At 46.6% G+C, this 14865-nt stretch overlaps 1 protein-coding gene and 1 long non-coding RNA gene across 2 annotated transcripts in view; both read left to right on the forward strand.

The window, feature by feature from the left end:
- Nucleotides 1-14505, forward strand: part of LOC114592485 (uncharacterized) — a 32600-nt gene extending 18095 nt beyond the window's left edge. Inside the window, 2 exon segments of the mRNA XM_077923444.1 lie at nucleotides 1720-1725; nucleotides 9479-14505. Coding sequence (XP_077779570.1) covers nucleotides 1720-1725; nucleotides 9479-10365 — 893 coding nt within the window. The 3' untranslated portion in view covers nucleotides 10366-14505.
- On the forward strand, nucleotides 2078-4054 carry LOC114592497 (uncharacterized). The gene is made up of 2 exons (XR_013391684.1): nucleotides 2078-3150; nucleotides 3591-4054. It is a non-coding gene; the product is annotated as an uncharacterized LOC114592497 (long non-coding RNA).
- Nucleotides 14506-14865: the final 360 nt, after the last annotated feature.

The following is a 14865-nucleotide window of genomic DNA, read 5'->3' on the forward strand; positions in this document are numbered from 1 at the left end:
GAGGAGTTCAGGGGGGAAACAGGCAACACAGACAGTGGCATGAGCCTGAACAGCAGCAGATCCCATGGCTGCAAGGAAGCAGAAACACAGAAGCTGCCCACTGGTGTCCCCCAGCCCTACTCCCCCCTATGTGTGTCATTGACTATAAGGCTTGCCCAAGCCATTGTTCGCCACTGGAGGAGAGCCTGCCCAGACCCCAATGTGTCTGTTTCCTGCTGCTGTGCCACTTCTAGTGCCAAAGGTTGCCCATTCTCCACCAGAGAAGAAGTCAAGCAGATCCTTAAGGCCGGGTTTGCTGCCGGCCGGGTTAGATCCACAGGAAAGCCTGGATCTAAGCCAGGAAACCTTGGTCCGTTGTGGGGATCTGTTTCTCTGTGCACATGCGACTCGTTAGGAAATTAATTTTGGAAATGCGTTGTACCAACAGGGCGGTTAAAAAATTGAAGACTATTTGCACCCAACTTACTGCCTATTGATACGAGGCAGTCACTTTCACTGTGTTTTAATCCAGGTTTTATTGTTTATTTCGTTATTTTTAACAATAAAACTTTAGGGGTTTTTTTTACTGATAATGTCATTGTTTTATTTTTCCTGAACCATGGATTTAAAAAATCCCAAACATATATGTATAGTAAAGCTGCATGTAAATTTTAGGGAACAAAATAATGAACAAAAGATGAAATAGCCAAAACAAGTGTGCAGTTCCTAAGAATCCATTTACAACTCGCTTCAGTGCAGGTTTTCTCAGGAGTCAGTCCCACTGTTCTCAACAGGCGCTTAATCTCTGGGAAGAGCTGTATGTCAGCCTGTCTAATACTTCTCAGGGAATTAAGAGACAATGCTCAAGATTTCTTGTTGTGGGCCACTGAACTGTGACAAAAGGTCAAGTTGCCCCCCCCCCCAATTCAGCTGCTACCGCCCACCAGAGGGTAAATGGAAGGTGCCTGTATTGTCTTTCTCCCCAGAGGAATGATTTCAATTGCGAAAACGACACTGGAGGAACCCAAGAAGCTGCCGTGTACTAGCTGATGAAGGTGAATACATCGAAACAGGGCCCTGTCCTGGTTTCCGATCCATAATTGACTTCTGACTTCTGTTTAATGATTGAAACTAAGACCTCCACGTCGAATCTGACTATGGATGAACATGTACTTATCTCTACTCATAAACTCTTATCTCTATTTCTGTAACGAATTTTTGTGTTCTACATGTCCTTATGAGTTTGAGTTTGTAATCTCTATTTGAGTTTATAATCCTACTTTTGAATGGATTAGTTTTTGTCACAATTGACTATTGATTTGCTAATAGGGACGACTCCCACTACTGAAACTTACATTGGCCTGAGTTCTTGGTGTGCTTTTCTCTTGGTATATTTAATAACAAGAACTCCAACTTATTTAACGCTGATCTCAGGGGAAAGCGGATAAATTCAGTTTTGGGATTCCCCAGGCAGATTTTGGTCCACTGAGGGTTAAATGCAGTGAGAGAGGAAATTATGCTTTTCCTTCCTCTCTGCTTGCCTGAACTCTGCAGGCTTTCCCCAAAGGTCTTGGGTGTTACAGATCCTTTCCTCACTATTAGTGCCACCGGGCTCAGATCCAGTTCCATCACAATGTGATTGCTTATAAGAATCTGTGTTTGACAGTGAATGGTCTCCCCTTCCTTGGAGGTTTTTAAGCAGAGGTTGGATGGCCACCTGTCAGGGATGCTTTAGCTGAGATTCCTGTATTGCAGGGGTTGGACTCGAGGACCTTTGGGGTCCCTTCCAACTCTTATCATTCTATGGAAGCGGCCCATACATACACACACACATCCCCCCTTGCCCAGCCCATTCACAAGGTGGGAACATAACGCAGGGAAATTGAAATGCAATCTGTGACACACACACACACCCCTTTTAACACAGTGGCTCCCAGACTTTCTGGCTCCCACCTTCTTGGTTCCATAAAATCGTCCCAATGCCTTATTATTATTATTATTATTATTATTATTATTATTATTATTAATATACCGCCCTATACCTTGGGGTCTCAGAATAAAATCAAGATCCAAACCACAAAATACAAAATAAAAACCAAAACAACCTGCACAAATGTGTGTGTGTGTGTGTGTGTGTGTGTATGGGGTTGGGCTAGATGACCATTAGGTCCCATTCCAACTTTTCCCCATTCTTAGATTTGATATCCTGCCTTTTTCCCCAAGGAGCTGAATGTAGCATATAATACATGGTTCTTCCTCTCCTCCTCTAATCCCCTACAACAACCCTGTGAGGTAGGCTAGGCTGGGAGGCAGTGACTTAACCCCATGGCCACCCGGTGGGGAATTTGATCCCTGGTCTCCCAAGGCCATAGTCCAGCACTCTAACCACTATACCACACTGCCTCTCACCACTGCCTAAGATGTCCCAACCTTGTGAAAGTAGAGATCAGAATCCCCCAAAAGGAGAGATTTTCTTCCACCCCAGCTGTCTGGTACTCAAAGGGTTAAAGATGAAGTGCAGGATTCCTAGAGAGGCAACAGGAAACAGGAGGAGCAGCTTGGTCCTCCAGGGCAAGCGCCCCTCCTCCCTCCTGCCTTGTGCATGGTTCTCTTGCAGAAGAGAGGCTGCAGAGGTTGGATGCATGGAAGGAAGCAAGCAGGGAGGCTGGGGCCGGATCCTGCTGCAACCCAGAGGCTGAGGCCCCTTGTGGTCCACGCTCCCTTGGCCAGCCTTTGCCTTGAAGCAGAACCTGGAAAGAATAGGAAAAGAGGCTGCAGGAGACATTCCTTCAGCCATATTGGAGGCTGCTGTCCAAATCCCCAAAGTGCCCCATTTGGGAGATCCTGGGAAGAGCTATGAAGACCCTCCTGGATGGGGACAACCTCAGCTCACATGCTCAGTGCCAGAGATTCAGGCATTCCTGCTACCAGGAGGCCAAGGGACCCCGAGAGGTGTGCAGCCGACTCCACCGCCTTTGCAGGGAGCGGCTGGAGCCAGAGAGACACACAGAGGCTCAGATCCTGGATCTGGTGGTCCTGGAGCAATTCCTGGCTGTCCTCCCCCCAGAGATGGAGAACTGGGTGAAGGATCAGGGAGCGGAGACCAGTTCCCAGGCGGTGGCCCTGGCCAAAGATTTCCTCCTGAGCTAGGCAGAGGAGAAGCAGCAGCAGGTGAGACAGTTTCATCCTGGTAACTCCCAGAGATCCATGGTGGCTGCTGAATTCTGAGGGTGGTGTCTCTTAAAAGGTGAAAGTGGCTCTTGGGTGCAGAAGGTTCCGGGTTTAATTCCCTACATCTTCCGGCAGGGCTAGGAAATAATCCCTTCCTGAAACCTGGAGAGATGCTTCCAGTCTGTGCAGACAGCACGGATCTAGATGGTCCAATGGTCTGGTTCTGGACTAGGCAGCTTCCTTGGTTCCTATTTAAACAGCACCCCTTCACATTTTTCTGTTTTTTCCTGTCTATGCATTATTTTCCTACACTGTGCCCACCCCCTCCGGGGATGTTCTCTCTCTCTCTCCCTGCTGAGTTGCTCCCCCCCCCCCCATATTTGAGTGAAAGGGATCCATAGGTCATAGAATAAACATGTCCCCCATATCGGTCTCTACAGCCAGAGAAGGCCCTGCAACTCTCCCAACATCTTGACCTCACCCCCAAAGGCACACTCCTCCATGGTCTCCCGAGACAGACGGATGCCAACATCATCATGGATTCCTGCATTGCAGCGGGTTGGACTAGATGACCCACAGGGCCCTTCCACTCTATGATTCTATTCACAATATTTTCTTACTCACAATCATCAGAGGCAGCAATGCTTCTGAATACCAGTTGCAGGAGAGGAGAGGGCTCTTCTGCTCGGATCCTGCCCTCTGGTTCCCTCTGATTGGCCACTGTGAGAACAGGATGCTGCCCTAGAAGGGACACTGACTTGATCAAGCAGTTCTTCTTAATGTTTATAATAATATAAAAATAGTATGCAAATACAGTCAAACCTCGGCTCCTGAACACCTCCGTCTTGGATTCCTTACGCCATGAGCATTACAATTATAACAAATAAAGGCTTGACATATCTCGCTTTGCATGTCATGATTCTATCTCATATCTTAGTTTCACCTTTTAAGTTGAATTACTTAAATAAGTGAACTTTTCCATGATATTCTAATCTTTCGAGGTTCACCTGTAATGATACATTGGGCAAAAGATACAGGTTATAATATACCGGTTGAATCATGGGAAAAACTGTGCAAAGAGAGTTTAAAATTCACAGCATGTAGTTCATTAAAAGAAAATTATATGAAGATGATGTACCGATGGTATTTCAGTCCAGTAAAGCTTGCTAAAATGTATAAAGATACCTCTAATTTATACTGGAAATGTAAGGATAAGGAAGGTAATTTTTTCCCCTATGTGGTGGACGTGTAAAAAAGTAAAGGGCTTCTGGGAAATGATATACAATGAACTTAAAAATTCTTAAAATTACGTATGTTAAAAAAACCACAGGCTTTTTTACTAGGTGTAATAGGAGAAAAAATGCCAAGGAAGCAAAAGAGACTATTTATGCGACTACAGGGGCCAGATGCTACTAGCCCAGATGTGGAAAGAAGAAAGGGTCCCAATGAAAGAAGAATGGATAACTAAGATGATTGATTATGTCGAAACGGCTAAACTTACCGATCAGATGAGAAAAAATTCAATCAAGAATGGGGAAACTTTATAAACTATTTTAGAGAACGCTGTAAAAAGTCAAAACATTCACAGGTTTGATGTAACATTTATGAACTAAGAATAGAATTAGGAGGGAGAAAATAGGTTGAAATTAATTGAGGAAATATATAGTAATTGTAATATATTGTAATGCAAGGAGAATAAAAGGGGGAAATGGAAACGAGGGGGGGGGGAGGCAATTATTGCAAATTTGGATTGGATATGTATGTACCAAAAGAAAAAACGTTGTTTATTTTAAATTTGAAAATAATTATAATAAGAAATAGTTTAGAAAACGTTTTGGGGCTCCCGTGCAGCTGATCCAGCGGGGCTTTCCGGAGGCGAGACCAGCGCCTCTCCTCGCTCTTTGCCCGGAGAAGCCGAGAGGCTCTTGCAGCTCGGCTCCGAAACGGTTAAGAGCAGCGGCGACAGAGCTGAGATTCCTAGAGCGGAAGAAAAAAGGCTGCCGGGAGAATAGGAGCTTCCGCTTCCTGTCTCGCTTTGCTGCGCGGGTGGGGGTCAGTTGCTGGTCATGGCGGCGGCCGTACTTTCTCGCGGAGGCGCCGGAGGTGCGTCTTATTATTATGTATTATAACTGGGGGGGGGGGGAGTGGGGGTGCAGCTGGAGGGAGTGTGGGGAGGGATGAAAAAGAGCCCCGTTAGGCAAACCGTTTCAATGTAAGTTTTTCTGTCTCCTTTTTCTAGTCGTCAATTTACCACATGTTGTTATTTTTAAATAGTGTTAATTTTAAATAATTTAATTTAAAATTATTTCAACCTCTTGAAAGTTGGTCAGCATTTTGGTGTAGATTTCTCCTAATGCCCACGCTTTTGCAAAGGGTATTTCCCATAATATTTGCATTTGCCATAATTAATGCATTCTGTATATAATTCAGCTAAAATGATTCATTTATAGGTGTTTCCCCCTTTGTATGGGAGTAGGACATCTTTTCCCAATGGAAGGGCAGATCTTTCTCCTCCCTGCAGGCCAACTCTGGCAGGTGGGGGAGCTTCCTTGGGCTCCCCATAGGTCTTGGGGTCAAGGCAAACCCTTAAGCATTGAAAAACCTTCTGCAGAGGCTCCCCCTGGAACTTGCAAACATTTTTATCCGGCCTGATTTTACTATAATTTCTTTTACTGTAATTACTGTTGTTGTTGTTTAGTCGTTTAGTCGTGTCCGACTCTTCGTGACCCCATGGACCAGAGCACACCAGGCACTCCTGTCTTCCACCGCCTCCCACAGTTTGGTCAGGCTCATGTTTGTAGCTTCAAGAACACTATCCAACCATCTCATCCTCTGTCGTCCCCTTCTCCTTGTGCCCTCCATCTTTCCCAACATCAGGGTCTTTTCCAGGGAGTCTTCTCTTCTCATGAGGTTGCCAAAGTATTGGAGCCTCAGCTTCACGATCTGTCCTTCCAGTGAGCACTCAGGTCTGATTTCCTTAAGAATGGATGCGTTTGATCTTCTTGCAGTCCATGGGACTCTCAAGAGTCTCCTCCAGCACCATAATTCAAAAGCATCAATTCTTCGGCGATCAGCCTTCTTTATGGTCCAGCTCTCACTTCCATACATCACTACTGGGATAACCATGGCTTTAACTATACGGAGCTTTGTTGGTAAGGTGATGTCTCTACTTTTTAAGATGTTGTCTAGATTTGCCATCGCCTTTCTCCCAAGGAGCAGGCATCGTTTAATTTCGTGACTGCTGTCACCATCTGCAGTGATCATGGAGCCCAAGAAAATAAAATCTCTCACTGCCTCCATTTCTTCCCCTTCTATTTGCCAGGAGGTGATGGGACCAGTGGCCATGATTTTCGTTTTTTTGATGTTGAGCTTCAGACCATATTTTGCGCTCTCCTCTTTCACCCTCATTAAAAGGTTCTTTAATATCTCCTCATTAATTACTGTAATACCTCCCAATACCCACAGGCCTCAGGGCCGTTCACAGGATAAAATTACAATATAATAACTCAAAGTACATTATCAAAACATAAACAAAAATGAGCCAATACCCCCCCCAACACACACATTTTATATATTTTTGTTTCAATTAAGTAAGCAGTTTCTGCAAGAGCAGTTCGGGGCAGAAGAGGTTTTTAAAAAAAGGAGAAGCAAGCAATTTCAAGTCCACTTTAAAAGTGTGGCTGAGGCCATATACAGACAGGCTAATAATGATAATAGTACTGGTAATACAACTACTAATAATATGAATACCCCAGAGGGTCCTCGCCCACTTTGTGGAGCCCAATTGGCCCCCTGGTACACTCCAAGCTGGGAGACTGAGCACAAGTGGGTGAAAGACCCGAATTAATGAAACCAAACACTGGTAAGGGCTCATTAAAAAGCCTACCTAGTGGCAGTGAAGGCAGCAAAGAAAGCATACTTTTCTACCTCCATTGAATCCTCATTATGTCGTCTGGCAGAGCTTTTCCGGTTTGTACAGGGCCTTTTACAGGCTGGCCCAAAGGAGGAGTAGAACCAGCAGTAGCTGGCTGTGACTCGTTTGCAACGCATTTTTGGCGATCAAATTGCTTGTATCCACCAAGACCTTGACTCTGCTGTTACAGCAGATGAGTCTCATGGGGTGTCCAGAGCACATTCTAGTCCTGTTGTGTTGGATTAGTTTTTTCAGTTGGTAAGGCTCAAGGATATGGGCACGGATCAGACAGAGTGACCATTTGCATTCTAGACCCTTTCCCCTCTTGGCTGATAAAATCCATTAGGGAGGGAACAGCTGGCTGGGCCAGGGAGATGATCAATGCCTCTTTACAAGGGGAGGTGGTCCCTCCATGTTTGAAGAAGGCAGAGGTAAAACCACTCCTTAAGAAGCATTCCCTGAATTCCTGAATCCTAACTAACTACCGGCCAGTTGCTAATTAACCTTTCCTGGGCAAGGTTCTGGAGCGAGTAGTCACAGACCAGATCCAGGTGCTTTTGGAAAAAACTGATTTTCTGGATCCATTTCAATCAGGTTTTGGCCTGGTTTTGGCACAGAAACTACTTTGGTTGCCCTGTACAGTATGTTGATTTCTGTCATGAGAGAGGCAAGGGAAACATGTCCCTGTTAATTCTTCTTGACCTCTCAGTGGCTTTCAATACTATCGGCCATAGTATCCTTCTGGAGCAGCTCTCTGAACTGGCTTTGTGGTGCTTCCAGTCCTACTTGGATGGTCGTTCCCAGAGGGTGTTACTTGGGGAATGCTTTTCAGACCCATGGAACCTTCAATGTGGGGTTCCACAGGACTCGATCCAATCCCCCATGTTGTTTAACATCTATATAAAACTGCTGGGTGGGGTGATCCAGAGGTTTGGAGTATGTTGTCAGCAGTATGCTGATGACACTCAGCTCTATTTCTCCTTCCTATCTGCTGGTGAGGGAGTGGAAGTGCTGGACCAGTGTCTTGCCTTCGTAATGGACTGGATGAGAGCCAACAAATTGAAGCTCAATGCAGATAAGAGTGAGGCGCTGTTAGTGGGTGGTTCCCTAGAACAGATGCCTGGAAGCTTGTCTGCTCTTGATAGGGTTACACATCCTCTGAAAGAGCAGGTTCGTAGCTTGGGGTTCTCCTGGATCCTTTCCTGTCGCTCGAGGCTCAGATGGCCTGGAGTGCCTTTCATCAGCTTTGTCTGGTGGCCCAAGTACGCCCCTGGGCCCAGGGATAGTCTAACTACCGTTGTCTATGCTCTGGTAACTTCATGGTTAGATTTAGATACGCATTATACGTAGGGCTGCCTCTGAAGACAGTTTGGAAATTTGAGCTAGTGCAGAATTCAGCAGATATGTTGCTCACCGGAGCAAGGTGGTTTGAGCATATTACCCCCATCCTGGTCTGACTGCACTGGCTACCAAATAGTTTCCAGGCCCGATTCAAAGTGCTGGTTTTGACCTATAAAGCCTTTAATGGCTCAGGACCACAATACTTCAAGGGCTGCTTCTTTCCGTATGAACCTACCTTGACCCTCAGGCTCTCTTTTGTGGGCCTCCTCCTCAAGTGGTCTGGAGGGTAGCAACACAATAACAGGGCCTTTTCTGCAGTGACTCCCCGTCTGTGGAAAGCTCTCCCCAGGAAAGTTCACCTAGCACCTTCATTATACACCTTTAGGCGCCATGCAAAAATGTTTTTATTCTGTGATCTTTTCTGTGAATCATGCTAACACCTCTGGGTATAGGGCAGTATATAAACTCAATAAATAATAATACTAACATTCATACTTTAATTATTTGTACCCCACGGATCTGATTTAGCTGGCTTCAAACAAATATAAAAGCATAATAAAATATTAAACATTAAATACTTCCCTGTACAAGGCTGCCTTCAGATGTCTTCTAAAACTTGTATAGTTATTTATTTGTTTGACATCTGAAGGATAGTGTTCCACAGGGTGGGCACCACTGCCAAGAAGGCCCTCCGCCTTGTTTCCTGTAACTTCCCTTCTCACAGTGAGGGAACTGCCACAAGGCCCTGGGACCTGGATCTCTGTGTCCTGACTGAATGATTGGGGTGAATACACTCCTTTAGCATTTCATCAGTTTGCCTTTTTATTCCATCAGGAGATGTTGAAGGGATGCTGGCAGAAGGGGAACAATCAGAAGTGTCACCGAAAGGATCCAAAGAGGAGGTGGAGCAAAGGAAACTGAGGGTTCAAGATGGAGGCAGAAGGCGAGAGGGGAGACGAAAGCAGAAGCCAGAGGGTGACTCTTGTACGTCTCAGGGTGGTGAAAACCAAATTCCCAGAGAGGAGAAAAAGCATGAATGCACAGTGTGTGGAAAGAGATTGGGTAGTCGGTCAGCTCTAACCTCACATCAACAAAGAGTACACACAGGAGAGAAACCGTATAAATGTTTGGAGTGTGGAAAGAGCTTCAGTCAGAGTAGTTCCCTTATCTCCCATCAACGAATTCATACAGGAGAGAAACCATATACATGTTCCGAGTGTGGAAAGAGCTTTACTCAAAGTAGTGGCCTTACCTTCCATCTAAGATCTCATACAGGGGAGAAACCGTATACATGCTCAGAGTGTGGAAAGAGCTTCACTCAAAGTAGTGACCTTACCTTGCATCAACACATTCATACAGGGGAGAAACCATATACATGTTCTGAGTGTGGCAAGAGCTTTAGTCACAGCAGTGCGCTTACTGGACATCAACAAACTCATCGAGGCACCAAACCTTATAAATGTTGGGAATGTGGCAACAGCTTCAGTCGCATCTACTCCCTTTCCTTGCATCAAAGAATTCATATACGGGAGAAACGATATACGTGTTTGGAGTGTGGAAAGAGCTTCATTCAGAATGGCACCCTTACATTGCATCAAAGAGTGCACACAGGAGAGAAACCGTATAAATGCTTGGAGTGTGGGAAGAGTTTCAGTCGTGGTAGCTCCCTTACATTGCATCAACGAACTCATACGGGAGAGAAACCGTATACATGTTCGGAGTGTGGAAAAAGCTTCATTTGCAGTAGGTCCCTTATGTTGCATCAAAGAACTCATACAGGGGACAGACCATATAAATGTTCCGAGTGTGGAAAGAGCTTCAGGAACAGGAGTCACCTTACTAGACACCAAAGAAGTCATACAGGAGAGAAACCATATACATGTTCAGAGTGTGGAAAGAGCTTCAGTCAGAGTAGCGGCCTTAATAGACACCAAAGAAATCATACAGGAAGGAAATCTTAGAAATGTTTGGCGTATGGAAAGAAGTTCAGTGACAGGGGCTTCCTTCCTAAACAGTAAAAACTCATACAAGGGAAATATCTTAGAAAGGGCTGGAGTGTGGGAAGATCTTTATTCATATCAAGTAACTCCTACAGAGAGTAAAACAATGATTGTGTTCTGGTCCCCCCATGTTTGTCATTCACTAAAATGCTTGCACTTCACGTGACAAGGCAGAAGCCATTTTTGGGAATTCCTGGGCAGAGAGCTGCTGTACTCTAGACTGCAAAAAGAAATCAACCTTATCCAGCACGCAATGCTTAAAAAATCAGATTCTGTTTTAAATGCAGTTTTTTAGATCTATTTTTACAGAAGAGCATCCAGAATTGTTAAAAATGCCTGTGTTAGGAAAACAATTGCCCTAGATACCCTAGTTCAAGCTTTCCCAAACTTGGGCCTCTAGCTGTTTTTTGGACTACGATTTCCATCATCCCTTAATACTGCTAGCTGGGGGTGATGGGAGTTGTAGTCCAGAAAGAACCGGAGACCCAAGTGTGGGAATCCTCCTCTAGTGAAAGGTGTGGATACGGATGTGAACTGCGCTGATTCAATTGTAGACGGCATCTTTCTTGGCTCCGATAAGAGAGGAGTTCAGGGGGGAAACGGCCTCTTCCTCTGATGACGTCTCTCCCCCTGCCTTGCTGAACTTGTGTGTTTCTGCTTCCTTGCAGCCATGGGATCTGCTACTGTTCAGGCTCATGCCACTGTCTGTGTTGCCTTGTCAGAAGCTGCCCACTGGTCTCCCCCAGCCCTACTCCCCCCCCCATATGTGTCATTCACTATAAGGCTTGCACAAGCCATTGTTCGCCACTGGCAGAGAGCCTGCCCACAGTGGCGTAGCGTGGGGGGTGCCAGGGGGGCCGGCCGCACCGGGCGCAACATGGGCGGGGGGCGCGCTCGCACTAGCAGCTCTCTGCCCCTACTAAAATCCACGGGTTAGGGAGCCCGCGCTCGCTCGGCTTGGCGAGGAGGTCGCGGAAGGGGGAGAGTGAAGCCTTCTGCCGCGGGCAAAAAAAGGAGAGGAAGCCGGGCGGGCGGGGGTCTGGCTGGCGGGGGTCTGGCTGCGCCTGCTGCTGCCGTTGCCGCTGCTGCCGGGCTTTGACAGCTTGGAGAAGCAGAGGGAGAGGAGCTTTATGGTAATTGCAGCTCTCTCCCCACTGGCCGCCTGGGTAGTGAGCCGAGCCGAGCAGGGAGTCTGGCGAGGGGGCGGGAAAAGACTTTCCCCCCTTTTTTCCACCTCGCCTGGTCAAAAAGGAGAGCGGAGTCTCCTCAGGGCGCCCTCAGGCAGGGCAGGGCAAGCAGAGCGAGGAGGAGAGAGAGGGGAAGGGGGGGGGAAGCAGCCAGGAAACGCCGCGGTGTGGAGGAGGAATCAATTAAGGAGAGAAAGCGAAAAGCCTTGGAGAAAGGGAAAAAAGGAAAGAAAAGAGGCAGCTCCAGGAGAGCGCGGGGGAAAGAGAAGCCTCGCTGCTGCTGCTTGGGAGAGTAAATTACTGTACTTGCCTTGCCCCGGGTTAGGGGGCGCAAATTACTTGCCTTGCCCCGGGTGCTGATAACCCACGCTACGCCGCTGCCTGCCCAGACCCCAATGTGTCTGTTTCCTGCTGCTGTGTAACTTCTAGTGCCAAAGGTTGCCCATTCTCCACCAGAGAAGAAGGCAAGCGGATCCTTAAGGCTGGGTTTGCTCTTGAAGGCCATAGGAAAGCCACGCTGCCGCCACACAATTTCTGTTCTCATCCTGAAGCAAAGTTCTTAGCCTCAGGTACTATTTCTGGGTCTGTAACCTGAAGCATCTGTAACCCAAGGTACCACTGTATAACCCTTCCCCCAATGTCAGTTGCTTCCTGTGTCTCTGTTCTCCCCCTCTTCTATTATGTCCCTCACAACAGCAGTCGATTGCGTTTCTTCCTTGATTTCATATTCCTTTCCTCTTTGGGGGCCTTACCAAATAATTGTGTTTCTTCCCGGTGAATGTTGGGAGAGTGAGAACGAAGGAGAGTCACATGGAGGTGCCTTGGAACTAACCAATTGCAAAGAGAGGGGAGGCCAAATCACACGTACGGAAGGAAATGAGGGACTTCCGGGTTAGCACCATTGGCAATGGCGGAGTTCCTCTGACTGAGAGGAACCTGCTCCACGAAAATCGGGTCTTGCCGCCAGGGTAAGGAAATGAGATGAGGAAGAATAAATCCCCTGCCTCTGAAGACGGTGACATTTTGGAAATCCAAGAAAACATGGATGGAGGAAAGGAGAGGACTCTGTGCTTAGTGTATGGGGAAAGCTTTGGTTCGAAATTGAGCCTCGCTGCTCATCGGAGAATCCACACAGGGGAGAAATCCTTTAAATGTTCAGACAGTAGTAGGAGCTTCAGTGACAGATCAACCCTCAAAAGGCACCTGAGAATCCACACAGGGGAGAAACTGTTTAAATGTCTGGATTGCTTCGGTCGGAGCACCATGTCGGGAATTCAAGCCCATATCAGGAGAAACTGGCAACAATCCCATGCACCCGGCTTGATTCCCTGTTGACCTCCCTGGCTGCATTTCCCAGCAAGCGCAGGCAAGGTCTCGATAGGCGATTCTTCTCAAACGTGAGAAGAACACCCCCCCTCTTTCCTGCCCCCCCTGGCAGGGGAAAGAGATAGACAGAAACGTATTTACATGCTTTTATTTCTGACTTTGCAGCATTACAAAAAACATGACTGCTCTCTTCAAGCTCCAGCAGTCTAGTAGCAAACACTTCCTGCACTTCCTGGAAGAGCTCATATTACACTCTGAGCTAATAAACGGAAGAGCTCATATTACACTCTGAGCTAATTCCGGTGCTTCGCACTGTGAATTGACTGTCCCTCTGTTTCCCACGGGCAGTCCCAACATTCCCATCATGTTTACTTTTCAAGCTAGTACTTTGCAGCAGCATTGCATCCATATTGTAACACACCACACTCACTTCCCATCGCAGGATCCACACCGGAGAGAATCCGTATAAATGCCTGTAGTGTGGGAAGAGCTTCAGCCCTTATGAATACCTTACTCTTCATCAGAGAATTCACACGGGAGAGAAGCCCTATCAATGCCCTGAGTGCAAGAAGAGGTTCAGTAGGAGACACAACCTTTCATCGCATCAAAAGATTCACATGGGTGAGAAGCCGTACAAGTGCCCGGAAAGAGCTTTAGCGACAGCACAAACCTCCGTTCACACCGGAGAATTCACCCTAACCCAACCTCAATTCACATAAGAGAATCCACACAAAAGAGAAATACTTCAAACGCTCAGCGTGCGGAATGAGCTTCAGTAATAGCTAGTACCTCAGTTCCCACCCAAAAATCCACACAGAGGAGAAGCCGTTTAAATGCATAGAGTGCGGAAAGAGCTTCTGTTTTAGTACTAGCCTTATTTCACATCAAACTGTCTACACAGGGGAGAAACCCTTTAAATGCCTCGAGTGTGGAAAGAGCTTTAGTACTAGTAAGTACCTTGCGTCTCATCAACGGAGTCACAGAGGAGAGAACCCATAGAAATGGAGACTGCAAGGAGAGTTGAAGCCAACGCTAGTCAGCCAGTGGACCTAACTAATGTAGATTCATTACTTGCAATGGGTCTACTCTGAGGCCAAACCTTATGAGGAACGGTCGAAGGAGCTGGGTATGTTTAGCCTAGAAAAGAGGAGATGCAATAGCCATCTTCAAAGATCTGAAGGGCTGTGTGGCGTTTGCCCTCCTCTGTGTGTGACATCATACTGGGTTCATAGGAAAAGGGTTAACTAATTGTAAAATGACTAACCAATAGGAACGCAGGGGGCAGAGTTAACTGTGTATAAGGTTTAAGCACAGAGGGTTTTTTTAGGGGTTAGAGTTAGAGTTTTTGAGAAGACAGTCTGGACTTAGAAGAGACAGAGAAGATAAGTCTTTGGGTTGGGCTAGTCTGGTGTGAGAGAATGAGAGAATTCGTTAAGAGGAGTCAGTCAAACAGTTGAGATAATCAGTCAGAAGGTATTAGGAAGGTATAGGCCGGTAAGGAAACTAAAGTTAAGATACTGACAGGGATATTATCTGAGAAACCATAAACTTGTTAATGTTTGTAAAATAAACTTTCTTTTTTGTTGTTGTTCACTTTTTAACAACAGTCTGGACTCAGTGTTTTACCGGAGAGTAACTGGTTGGTGGCAGCGGGGAAGCGACCACAGCGGTGGCACAGGGATCAATAGACAGTTAAATGTCCGGGGACCCTGTGTGATCGCCACAGGCTGTTACATAGAATAGGGAGCAAGCTTGTTTTGTCCTGCTCTGGAGGGTAGGACTTGAACTCATGGCTTCAACCTCCAATAAAGGAGATTCTGACTAAACATCAGGAAGAACTTTCTGACTGTTGGACAGTGGAAAAGTCTCCCTCAGGAGGTTGTGGACTCTGCTTCCTTGGAGGTTTTTAAGCAGAGGTTGGGTGGCCATCTGTGATGGATGCTCTAGT

This window comes from Podarcis muralis, chromosome 2 (genome assembly GCF_964188315.1).
Source record: "Podarcis muralis chromosome 2, rPodMur119.hap1.1, whole genome shotgun sequence".
In the NCBI taxonomy this organism is placed as follows: Eukaryota; Metazoa; Chordata; class Lepidosauria; order Squamata; family Lacertidae; genus Podarcis; species Podarcis muralis.